The following is a 12,454-nucleotide window of genomic DNA, read 5'->3' as shown; positions in this document are numbered from 1 at the left end:
ACGTATGACCCAGAAATAAATGATAACAATAAATTAATCGATTCACGATTATGACTATAATTATCTGTATATTATGGCTCAACTGTAGTTTATGTTCTGCGTGTATATTTATTTGCAGCAAAAAAACATTGCTGTCCATAAATGCATTGGCAATCTTAGGAGGTGCTTTGGAATTTTCATCGAGATACCTCCATTCTTATGAAGTTCTTATCTTTGGAAGGCTGATCATTGGAATAAATAGTGGTATGTGTCAATAATTCTTTAAATGATTATATAAAATTTTTTCGCTTCTGTTTATTTGTTTTTTGGTTTGTTTGTCTGTCAACAGGATATCTCAAAACGTTACAGACGGATTTTGATGAAATTTTTTGGACGGGTTGGTCTTGGGCCAAGAACCAATCGATTAGATTTTGGTGGTGATCCGGATCCAGATCTGGGGCCCGTTGTCAGAAACAAAATTAGTCTTAACATTAGTCTTAACACTAACATTTTCTCGTAGACCGTCGACAGCGCTTTGTTTCCTATTGTTATGAGGAAATCTGCTACGATTTTCCATTCAGGCAACTTCGCAGCGTTTCTGTCGACGGTCTAAGAGAAAAAATTAATGTTAAGACTAATGTTAAGACTAATTTTGTTTCTGACAACGGGCTCCAGGATCCAGGAATTTTTTGAAGGATTTCTCATTATTGATGGTAGTGTAGCGGTTTACTCTCTAACCGCTTCGCTTCGTTTCGCTTTCGCTTTCTTTCTCTGTAGGGGTTTATGATGTGTCACCGCCACATTAAACCCGACTCCATTTATATTGATAGCCATAATATATTATATAGCTATATAGGGGAACTGTTAGGGGAGGTGTAGGTTTGCTATCTCCGATTTTTTTAAATTTAATCATGGTTAAATGTCATGGTTATATGTGTGTAAATGCAAATATTGTTATCAAGTCCATAACTTCCTCTGTATGTGACCCGCCATGCTGCTTGCACGTGATTCCCAGGTAGGTGCTATAGCTAGTTCCACTGTTAATGCGTACATCCGATTTTCAGTCATTCAAAGTTTATCTGATAAGGACTACAAAAACCTGTATGCATATACAGTATAGAATCTCAGGCTTTCAATTTTTAAGGGGCGGCGATCGCGCTCTCGGCTCGCACCCCCGCACCGAAATTGTGCCATGGTGGCGCATCCATCGCGCCTCATAAAAGTGGTTGAAATCGCCCAGACCAAGTATGGTCTATTATGTTGAAATAGCGCTCCATAGAGTTCTTCAATGACAATGTAGGGGGGTACAAAAAGGTTAGCAACACACAACAATTTGTGTGTGTAAGTAACTGAACGTATGGCAGAGGTACAGGTCTGGTTACTACCCTCTGGTTTATATATATATATAAATACAACTAAACAACAGCATCCAAATACAGGTACCTATACGGTAGCCACAAGTTACCTGCTCGTTTCTACTATACGTGGCGGGAATGGTTTTCTGCCAACGTGAAACAGTCGTAGGCTGGAGGGGCTACATACGTGGCTACTACGTACAAGTAATTGGCTAGTTTGTTGACGGATTGTGATGATATTTTGTGCTGAAATATGCAGGTACATGGATTAGAATCTCTAAGGATGGAAATCGAATAAATAAAACAAGTTTATTTTTACATCCGATCAACTCTTTTATTAATCTGTGTGCTAGTGTTGGGTTGTTGGATGAAAAGAATGTAATCCTGACGAAGCATTGAATAAATGAAGGGTGAAGATGAATGATAAGTCAGATTGACATGACATCCCATTTTTCGTTTTGGATTTCACTCTAGACTGAGGATTGGTCATGATTCCAATCATCACACCCAAGAGGCATGATGGAGAGCCCCAAGGAGCTCTCCATCATCCCTTTAAAGGTGTGATTTTTTAGTGGAGCTCTCCATCATGCCTCTTAAGGGTGTGATTATGGAGCGTGAAAAGTCCCCCTATGGTGTCCTAGGGGAGTCATTAGTAGTCCTCCTGTACTTTTCAAATCTGAAAGCCTGGAATCTCATAGAAAGGTGGCATTTTTTTTCTTCATAACCAGGTGCATGTCTGTTGTGGTATCGCATCACAGCCAAACTGTTAACAGTGATTATGATTTGGTAGCCATATTTCCAGTCTTTTATTTCATATATCACTCCGCCTCCGCAGCCTCATCACCTATCCATATAGTACTACCACATCTCCCTCACAATGGTAAGATATTAGCAATATCATAAATATTACACAAACTACAAATATTACAAAAATTACAAGTTTACATTCTATAGAGGTGGGTTTAATGTATAACTGCCCCTCAATGAAAGCCACAAAACTGTCCGAATTTCCATTTTATAGAGGTCTGTTGTGTAGAGCCTTCTCTTAATACGGGTTTAAGCTGTATTTGCGTAAGTTTTAATGTCACGTGTTGCCTCTGCTTGTTACAGGCCTCGTTTCCGGAGCCGCGCCACTTTACCTGACAGAGATTGCTCCCGTGAACCTGCGTGGAGAGCTGGGCAGTTCGCATCAGTTCGTCGTTACCATCGCCATATTGCTCTCGCAGATATTGGGGCTTCCAATGATCCTTGGCAATGCAGAGTACTGGCCGGTTCTCTTTGGTGAGACAGTAGTGAGAATTTTGCAAAATACAGGGGCTGAAGTACAAATGTCAGATGCCACGACAATGACGCCTGGGCACGGGTAAAAATTCGAAGCATGGAAATAATTGTCTAAAATGATATTGGGTAAACCGCACGAAATGTGATCATCGTATATGATAGTGAATATTGGATAAATCTATGTTGCATCACATTCGTTTGATACTTATGTAGTTTGACAGGACGCAATCACGTCTATGACATTATACCATTGTCAGGCACGTTAAGCTTGGGCTTTACTTTGGGTAAATATGAGCTCCTGGCATTTTACAGTCTGCAATCTGGATTGATCTTTCATCGTTTGGGTAATACTAAATAGTCGTAACGAGCGTCAATCGTGAATGTACCACCATGTTCGCTTCAGCCTTGACGATTGTGCCAGCAGTTGGACAGCTCGTGCTGCTACCCACGTGCCCTGAGAGTCCGCGCTATCTTCTCCTCACGAGGCAGCAGGCAACTAAAGCACAGAACGTACTAGTGAGGCTGCGTCAGACGGTGAATGTCCACGGCGAGATGGAAGAAATGAAGAGAGAGAACGATCGACTGCTTGCGAAAGACAAGGTGACAATCTCCTTTGATTTGTAGACATTGCAGATTCTCTTGCTAACCGGGTAGTCCTGATAAATCAGGTAATGTAATTTGTCATAGTGAAGTGGTCTACTGTCCATATCGTGTGAGGTCATTTAATTTATTGTCGTTACTTTAAAAACCCGTTCATTTAGTTTGTTATTACATTTGTTTTCCAGGTGTCATTTGTTGATGTGTTTAAAAAGCGTTACTACAGAATGCCAATCATCATCACTATTGTTATGATGCTGTCACAGCAACTCTCTGGCATCAATGCTGTAAGTTCCTACATATCACCATAAATACATCTATACTATGTATCCTGTTTAGTGCTTACTATATATATGTTCACGGTATTGTCTCTAGCTATTAATGACGTACTGTAAAATGCCAGATGCACAAAAACAGATTTGTTTAGTTAGTAAATTACATATCAATTGATATGGATTTATTCCCCGACTATGTGTAGTTTTCATGCACGCATGAAAAGTGTGCACAGTGTGAAAGCGTTCATGCGTTCACATTCCATAGAATCCATCCATACATTCGCACCGTTTGATGATTCAACACATCCATGCATGGAATCATCATGGACACATCCATGCATGGAACCATCATGGACACATTCATGGATGCACTAGAATTTACAAAGCCACAATATTGTGGCTTTGTAAATTCCAGTGGCAGCGTAAAAAAACGAGTGTATAATATCGCTGTTTGATTGGTAAATTATAGCAAACCTCGACTATTCATTACCGACAGAGAAAAGGCAAAGCGTTTTTCGTCACAAGCTAATACTGCTGCCAGATTCATTCCGCATTTGTCGCTGTAAGATACCGCATCCGTAACTCCCGGCAACCGTGCAGCAACTCGCGTAGTAAACGCATCGCCGGTTTTTGCAGGTGTTCTACTATTCGACGCGCGTGTTTGAAGAAGGGGCGGGAATATCGCCTGAAGCAGCAGTCTACGCCACTATCGGAGTGGGCGTGGCGAACGTTATCATGTCTTTGGTGTCAGTGCTTCTCATCGACAAGCTGGGGCGACGAACCCTGCATCTCCTGGGCCTCAGCGGGATGGAGATATGTACTATAGTTCTCACTATATCGCTCGTTCTGTTAGGGGTAAGAATCGATTACCTGTCCCATGGTTTTTTGATGCGTAGGTGCGTGTGCAGCATGGGTCTGTTCGTGAGGCAGGAGGTTTGATTGGTGGAAAGAAGTTCAAGAAGAAGGAGAAAGGGATAAGAGGAAAGAATTTGGGGGGTCTTGAATCTATTCATTGTTAAGATTCATGAAATGCATCAAAAATCTAAACCAGATATTCTGGAATTTTCATGTACAACCAAATTTTGATGGCCTACGTACGTCTAAATAGTTGAGGTTTAACATGTCACTCGCTAATATATGTACAGTAATGTTCTTATATCTATTTAGGCATTTCCATAATATCTTTCACGCAGCTTTGTTTAACTCAACATGACGATGTAGCAATAAAGCTGTGACTGCAATGTAAATACTATATATTAAACTAGCGATATATTTAACTTACTTTTATATATTATATGTTCTTACAGAAAGGAATGTCGTGGGCAACGTGGATATGCATATTGGCTGTCTTCTTCTTTGTCGTTTCCTTCGCTACTGGTCCAGGTAATGTGTGCCAATGTGCGCAGTAATCACACCTATGCGCAAGTTTACTGCCCATAATTACATCAGGCTTTCATCAAAAATAATCCCTAATATAGATTAAAAAATTCAAATGCAACAAAAATTAACAAATTTCAAAGGCTCGAATACGTGACCGGTCGCTCATTGTATTGGCATATGATTTGCTAATCTGTGATTGCTGTTTTTAGGGTCCATACCGTGGTTTATTGCTGGTGAACTGTTCGATCAGGCTGCGAGACCAATGGGAATGACTGTGGGCGTGGTTACGAACTGGGCTGCAAACTTCCTCGTTGGGTTGTGTTTTCCATTGCTACAAAATGTGATCGATGAGTATGTATGGTTTTGTTGTTCAACTTTGTATTGCCACACATGACAAAACGTCAATTTGTGAGGCTCATCAATGACTATTAAAGAGTAATAATAATTAGATTTCTTTGTTATCACTACTATACGGGTATTCGTATACTTAATTCCTGATAATAATTACATATTTAACATTGATAAATAGTGCGGTATTATCTAATCATTTATCATTATTGCTCTCGGAGCTCTATATTGGGTGTTTGTCCCATTTACTTAACCTTGTGTGATGTTTGTATATTTCAGATATATCTTTCTGATATTCTCAGCATTTCTGCTCGTCTTCATAATTTTCACTTGGCAATGCGTCCCAGAAACGAAGAATAGAACAGTTGAAGATATTACGGCGAAATACAGACGGAAATCAATTGGCTAAACAGATGGAAGTTGCCAAGTAGACTTTACACAACATACAGTGTAGAATTCTATGACTAAGTAAGCGATTATTGTATCCCCCGCAATGAAGTCGGCGGGGATACTATGGTTTCATGTCTGTCCAGCCGCCACCGCCGCCCCCGCCGCAGACACTTTCCCTTCCGCTCTATAACTCGACCCCTAATTGACCTAGCATGACCAAACCATCGGTCTACTCAACAACATCTTGGGGGAGAAGGCTGCACAACGTACCAAACAGGTCACTACGACCTTTATTTGACCTTTTATCCTATTACCTTTATTCATATTTCCCTTTCGGCTCTTATAACTCGGCCGCCTAACTTTGACCTAGCGCTACCAAACTTGGTATACTTACACATCCTTGGGGAGGAAGGCTGGATGTCACGTATGCAACAACCAGGTCACTGCGACTTTTATTTGACCGACAGACCGACCATTCCATTGTCGCTCTATAACTCGGCCCTAATGACCTAGCCGCGACCAAACTTGTATACTTACACATCTTGGGTGAGGAAGGCTCTGTCGCATACCAAAACCAAGATTCAGCTGCCGACCTTTATTGTCTTATTCTTCCCCTACCTCTGCGCAACGACACTTGGTATTACTTGCACCGTCTTCTGAGAGAGGAAACAGTGCGCATTTTTGGCACCCTGTTCTTTGACCTTTACTCTTGGACTGAAGATACATTTTCTCCGACTTTAGTTTAACCCTAATCAAGCATAAGCCGGATTATGCCCGGGAAATGTTTAAGACATTGTAAAAAAATAGAGGACTTTTTAATTGGTGTCAGGCTGATCCTAAATTGATGTCGTCATCCATGGAATTTTTTCTGCAACTGTGATAGAACTGAACTGTGTGCGAACTTTTGAGAATTGTTTACAATGCGTGAGTATATGATTTTACTTGATTGTTCTTATCCTCAAAGAGCACGATAAAGACAGGAGAGCGTTAAAAAAGGCTGAGACCACTGTCTGCCAGTATTTCAGTCGAATTAATAAACTTTCCCCGTGTTATTGTTGACGATTCCTCAGGTATCATTGATCAGACTGTCTACCTTGTCTCATATAAAACAAACCGCATGTCCTTTACGTGATTGCCCCTCGCTGAGATAATGCAGCAGTCGAAGAATCTGGTATTTTCGCTCTAACACCGATAGTATTAGTCTAGTTACCTTGACCGTCTTCGTGGTAGGGCGGGAGGTAGTACGCGCCCACACTGATGGCCAGTGTGTTGCTTTGCGGTCGCCGCCTGTGTAGCGCCATAAGTGGCGCTGACTCACGTACCTTACTACCAGAGTTTACTATACATCCAGCGATGAGGTGGGCATATGTGGGGGTCATCACTCATGGCAATCAATTCAACAGACGCCTCCTCCATTCCATTGTCAACTCAATTGACGGGAAACACTGCGAGTTTTCACCGGAAGTTCATAACATTTCGAGAGACGCGGTCACAGTAAGCTGACTAATGTCAGTCGTGTCGTTCGGCGATAATCACCAAGGATCATTATCTCAGACGTCAGGGACATCGCTCGTGTTGTGTTTATATGAACAAGGGCTTAGGACAGCTGATCAATCAATACCTGCAAAGAATCGGTTTCAACAATAAAACGGGCGGAAAGTCTTATTAATTTGACATAATTACTGCAACATGGTTCAGCATTTTTACCGTTGTCACGCTCTCCTTCTTATAGTAATGCCTTTCTTGTTTTTTTTTTTTCAGGCCGTAACAAAAAAAAATTGTTCTGTTTTCCGGTACCGACGCGACTCTAACCAAATAGTTTTAGGCCGATCCTAAACATTTTGAACACTTTTAAAAATGAAATCCAACAAATTGCATCGATTGCGACCTTTAATATAAATTTAGATGAATTTATTTACGAAGCATAAACCCTGACGATGTGCGGAATGCAGCCAATTAACTCACCTCTTATAATAAGTAGCTTGATAATGTTCTACGAAAGCATCGCGCGATTGTCCTGACCTGCCAGCTGCCTGTATACGCCGGGCTCTACAGTTTTTTGCGTTATTAATTAAGGTCTACGCACCATTAATCTACCAGTGCCGGCACATGCTATGCAGCATTGATCTCTACTATACTAACTGTTTATTCGTAACCTGCTTAGTTACGTTCCAACTATAACTACTTATACGTATAGTTAGTAGAGATCAGTGCATATGATAGGCGTTCCGTGTGGCGGCGGTTTGTTTGTTTTTGTTTTTGCTAATCGTGTTGGTGTGTTGGCGCTGTTAGAACCAGCGGGCCCTGAGCAACAGAGAGAGCGGCCTTAACAAACAGCGGCGTGATGAGCGAATGCTCGCGTCCACTCGCTTTGACGACACTGCGCGGGCGAGCGTCGCGTGCTGCGCTGGTCCATCGCGCGCGCGAGCTTCCAGAGAGCTGTCTGCCAGCCTGACGTCATAACTTTTGAATTTACGGCCAGGGCCCGTTAGACTTTCTTGTAGGCGGCCACGTTGTTAAATCAGTAAGCCGATTCTTCAACACTTGGGTCATTGTCTATATTCAGGCCAGCGTGACAGGAGATAATTTGATAATTTTAATCACGTGGTTTTGTGTTTATAACAATCAGACTGTAATCCGCGTGCTCGTGACGTCACTTCCAGCTGTATGAAGAAAGGATGTGCTGAAGGAGGAGGAAGGGCGAGTAAGGGCAGAATGGCTGGTGGGAAGGAGATGGGGGAGAAGCTGAGTGGAGAAGGACGTGAAACGGGAGAAGGGAGAACGGTGGTGCGAGAAAGAGGAGGGGAGAAGCTTGGTGGAGAAGAAGCGAGGAGGGGAGAAGGTGAGAAGGTGCGTGGGAGGGAGAGGAGAGCTAGTGGAGAGGAGGGCAAAGACGCTGGTTGGAGAAGGATGAACGGGAGAAGCGCGAAAAGAACGCGTGGTGGAGAAGGAGGAGGATAAGCCTGGTGGAGAAGGAGGAGGGAGAAGGCTGTGGAGAAGAAATGAAGAAAAGAAGGGAGAAGCTGGGTGGAGAAGGAGGAGGTGGTGGGTTGTGAGAAGGTGGTGGTGAAGGTGGTTGAGAAGGTGGAGAAGGTGGTTGCCAGTGAGAAGGGCCACCTCCTGCCACTTCTCCACCAACCTCCTCACCAGCTCTCCCCTCCTCTATTCTCCACCAGTTCTCTCCCACTCCTCCTACCACCTTATGTAGCCTTTTCCCTTCTCCCACCTCCTCCTTCTCCGCCAGCTTCTCCCTCTCCACCCGCGGCACTTACATCTCTGAATTGGTATAACACAAACCACGTGACAAGTATGACAAATATCATCCCTGTACCGCCGCCGTGAATATAGACACAACGCGTTCAACTTTGGCATGGCGTACCAGAACAAAACACTGGCTTCCGCCACATTGCATAGGCCCTTAATTTGCTAAATGCGATCACATCCACAAGAGAGGAGCTGCGCACAGTCTCCTCAAATCTATTATTGATTGTTGATTCCGATCATAAATTTCAGAAATTACCTCAGAACTTTGAAGAACAATTTCAGCTGTCGTGAAGTACACTCTTTGATTCCTCAAGCAGTTTGACTTGTCAGATATTTAAAGTTGATCAGAATTTCGTATAAAAAATTGTTTGTGGAACAGGTAATCCCTCGTCAACCAACCAGAAAACCAATATAAATCCGGAAAATTCTAAACAGTACAAAAATCACGGCAAGCAAAAGAAACCAACACTAACTGACAGCGTTACATAAATATACTATTTTCTAAAATACACATGTTTATATTGTATCTAAACCAAATACTACATTAGGATTAACATCGAATAATAGTGTTACAGAAAACATTTCCAATACGAACAATCAAGCACACCTATCAAGCGTAGACTGGTACCCGGTCGACAGTTTCCACACGCTTCACACTACGTAACGGACAAAGCCAGCACAACAGCGTCAGTGTAGCGAAAGGATAACTTGCCGGAGTAAAGTTAGCGAAGGGCTACCAGCCTCCACAACATGCGGCAATTCCCACTGAAGGTAAGACCAAAATTGAGTCCTAAAATTTTCAGCAAAATAAAAATTTATTTACTCTGCCTGCGGTACCCCTAGTTTGAAAAATCCAGATGTAATACGGAAACAAACAGAATTTTTTTATGTTAGGCCTCATCATTGTTTCACCATTAGGCCACCAATAGTGAATATGCTTATGCCCAATCAAAATATTAAACTATTTCCCCCCCCCCCCATTTCAAACAGTTTAATATTTAGATGCAACAGGCATTGCAATTCATGGATAATAGTTTCAACAACTATTCCTGCTTGTCAGTGTAATGCGGCCATCATTCGTCACTGTTATTAATTTAGCATGCAAAGCCATTGCAATTATGGATATGAGTTTTTCAACAATATTTCGGCTGCCTTGTGCAATGCAATGGAGGCATATTTGATATGCTAGTTAACAATTGGAGATCGCAAAGCACCTCTGCATATGGATAAGTTAGTTTCAATACAATATTTCTTGCTTGTCAGTGAATGCAGCATATTTTCGTAGCTGCTTATTAATTTAGATGGCAAAAGCATGTGCAAAATTTGTATAAAGTAGTTTCAACAATTCATGTTGTCTGCTTGGCTCAGTTGTAACAGGGCCAGCTATAAACATAACATCAGCAGTGAAAGATAAATCACACATAGTTTTATTCGATTACACTTCTAGTTTCCGCCATATTCTTCCCACACTACCACGATCTAACACACGTGACCTTTCACAATACAGGCCCGGGAACACAGGAACAATACGCGTGGGCCTGTGATACATCTTTTCTCCTATATGCAAATAACTCAAAACTCTCAACACTGTGCACGTGGAAATCTGAGGATATACTCAGCTACCTATACAAACACAGTAGTTTTTTGACAAACACCAGTCTAACTACACAAATGTCAATTAAGTGACAACGATAACAATAACGACATTTTCCATTATTCATAGGCGACTTTAACATAATCTGGCCACATTCACAATAATATCATCCTGACCCTACAGTCAATGATTGTAGGGTATCTAAAATACAACTTAGTTAGAATCTTCCGGGTGATATGGTGTGACACAGATTGTACTGTGTTGTCTCACTCATCGTCTCGGTACATTAAGTTTCCTTAGGTTGAGGGATAGATCTCCTACGGCGCTCTCATAGACGCCTTCTACCTGACCTGGCTGGGTGTTGTGATTTGTTGCTGAAGTGCGTGCAAATGGGGGAGACAGTATGCTATTGGTTGAGGCGGGCAATTTCCTTGTTCGGCGTTACTGTAAATTGTTCTTCTCTTCCTAGATGTTGCATTGGTTCTTCTCTTGCCAGCATTTGTTGTTGGCATAGGGCTGTAGATTGGCTTCCGTTTACCCGTCTGTCCTCCGGTTGTCTATTGACTTGCCAGATTTCACCGTCTTCCTTGGCGGTCATGTGTAATGATTTTCGTTTGGCATGGTAGTGGGCGTGGTTCCTCCATGGTGCGTTTAATGTTTCGCACGATTACGATCTGTAATTGCCCATCTGGTGTGTCACTGGTGTCACGACTCTCATCCAGCCAGCCACTACTAACTCTTCCTTAGCGAAAGGCTTCCATTCTTACGCTGTCACCTTCTTCCAGTGCAGGCAGATCTTTTGCGTTTCCCTGTTGTAGTATACTTTGTTTTGTCTAATTCTTTCAGCTGTCTGCATTGATCTTCTCTCTGTTTCAACGTTGATCACCGAGGCTCTGAGTAGGTTCGCGTGTCATTCGGTAACAGGGTGGCGTGCCCGACGGTTATTCAAACGCTGCATGGCTCTACTGCCCATTCCTTGTGTTGGGGTGTTGCCGACATCTCAGCAGCGGTGAGATATGGATTCATTTCCGGACTTTCTTCGCTTTCGTAAGCATCTGCTTTGCTGCCTTCGACTGATGACTACGCCTTTGGCCATTTGCTTTGCTGAGTTGTACGGAGCTCACTCCTGGTCGACGTGCTTCAACATCCAGTCTCGCGAATCTCTTTGGAATCCATCAGGATTGTTCAGATTCTGAGCATTGTCGCTTAACATAACCGTGTTTCTGGTATTTTCCCTGTCTGGCAAAACTGCCTTTTCAGATTTGCCTGATTGATAGTTTTGAAGAGTTGGTTACTCTTCAGTCTGTCCATCCTTCCCAAGAAATTGGCGCTGTAATACATCTGACGTACACCAGGATAGTCTTTGTCTTACCAAGTAAATAGGTCGATTCGGCAACCTTTTCCCAGGGTCTACCAGGCGAGTTCATGCTGGCCATTCAAGCTTCTTTGCACTGGCTTGCGTTTCATAGTTGCGGGCATGGGCCGTCATCAAGTTGATATGAAGGTTCTGATTTTTCCGGCGTTCATGGCCTGGCCATACAGTGTTCTCTGGCCCCTTCCTGGAGACACGACTTTCGTTCCCCTAAATTGATGAGGTCCAATCTGCTAACGTTGGAATACTTACACTGCTTATCTGTCTTCGCTATTATTTAAATGCCTCTTCCTGATTTTTCGTTGAGTCTATAGGAACTTGGAGGAGTTTTGCCTGCAACTTCGCACTCGATCACGATTGACGATGCGTCCCCAACCAGAGGCTGTTTGCTGAACTTGACGAGGACTCGCTAATACTTATTCCCATATCAGCGCTCTCCACGCAGCGGACCCTTTCAAAATCTGATGCAGTGCAAGCACGTAATGTGCTTTGAACTGTGGGGTATCACTTTCCCACGGGCGTTAATGGAATATTGAGCGGTCCATCTTTCTGATCACGTGTCTCTCATTTGCTCTTCTTCAATGAGCGGGTGTCCGAAGCCTGCACATCTGTGCTCGTT

The 12,454-nt window shown here is 42.7% G+C and overlaps 1 protein-coding gene across 1 annotated transcript in view; it reads left to right on the top strand.

The window, feature by feature from the left end:
• The window catches only part of LOC106813598 (solute carrier family 2, facilitated glucose transporter member 1-like), a gene marked incomplete at its 5' end in the record, with an annotated part of 10,994 nt that extends 5,203 nt beyond the window's left edge, over positions 1 to 5,791 (top strand). The window contains 8 exon segments of the mRNA XM_014817778.1: positions 119 to 243; positions 2,445 to 2,615; positions 3,019 to 3,215; positions 3,401 to 3,499; positions 4,124 to 4,342; positions 4,795 to 4,870; positions 5,077 to 5,218; positions 5,495 to 5,791. Of these exon segments, the coding sequence (XP_014673264.1) occupies positions 119 to 243; positions 2,445 to 2,615; positions 3,019 to 3,215; positions 3,401 to 3,499; positions 4,124 to 4,342; positions 4,795 to 4,870; positions 5,077 to 5,218; positions 5,495 to 5,624 (1,159 nt within the window).
• Between the last annotated feature and the right edge of the window lie 6,663 nt (positions 5,792 to 12,454).

The sequence above is a fragment of the Priapulus caudatus genome, unplaced genomic scaffold, assembly GCF_000485595.1.
Source record: "Priapulus caudatus unplaced genomic scaffold, Priapulus_caudatus-5.0.1 Scaffold797, whole genome shotgun sequence".
NCBI classification, from domain to species: Eukaryota; Metazoa; Priapulida; class Priapulimorpha; order Priapulimorphida; family Priapulidae; genus Priapulus; species Priapulus caudatus.
The sequence above is the reverse complement of the archived record's forward strand: the minus strand, read 5'-3'. Positions and strand labels throughout refer to the sequence as shown.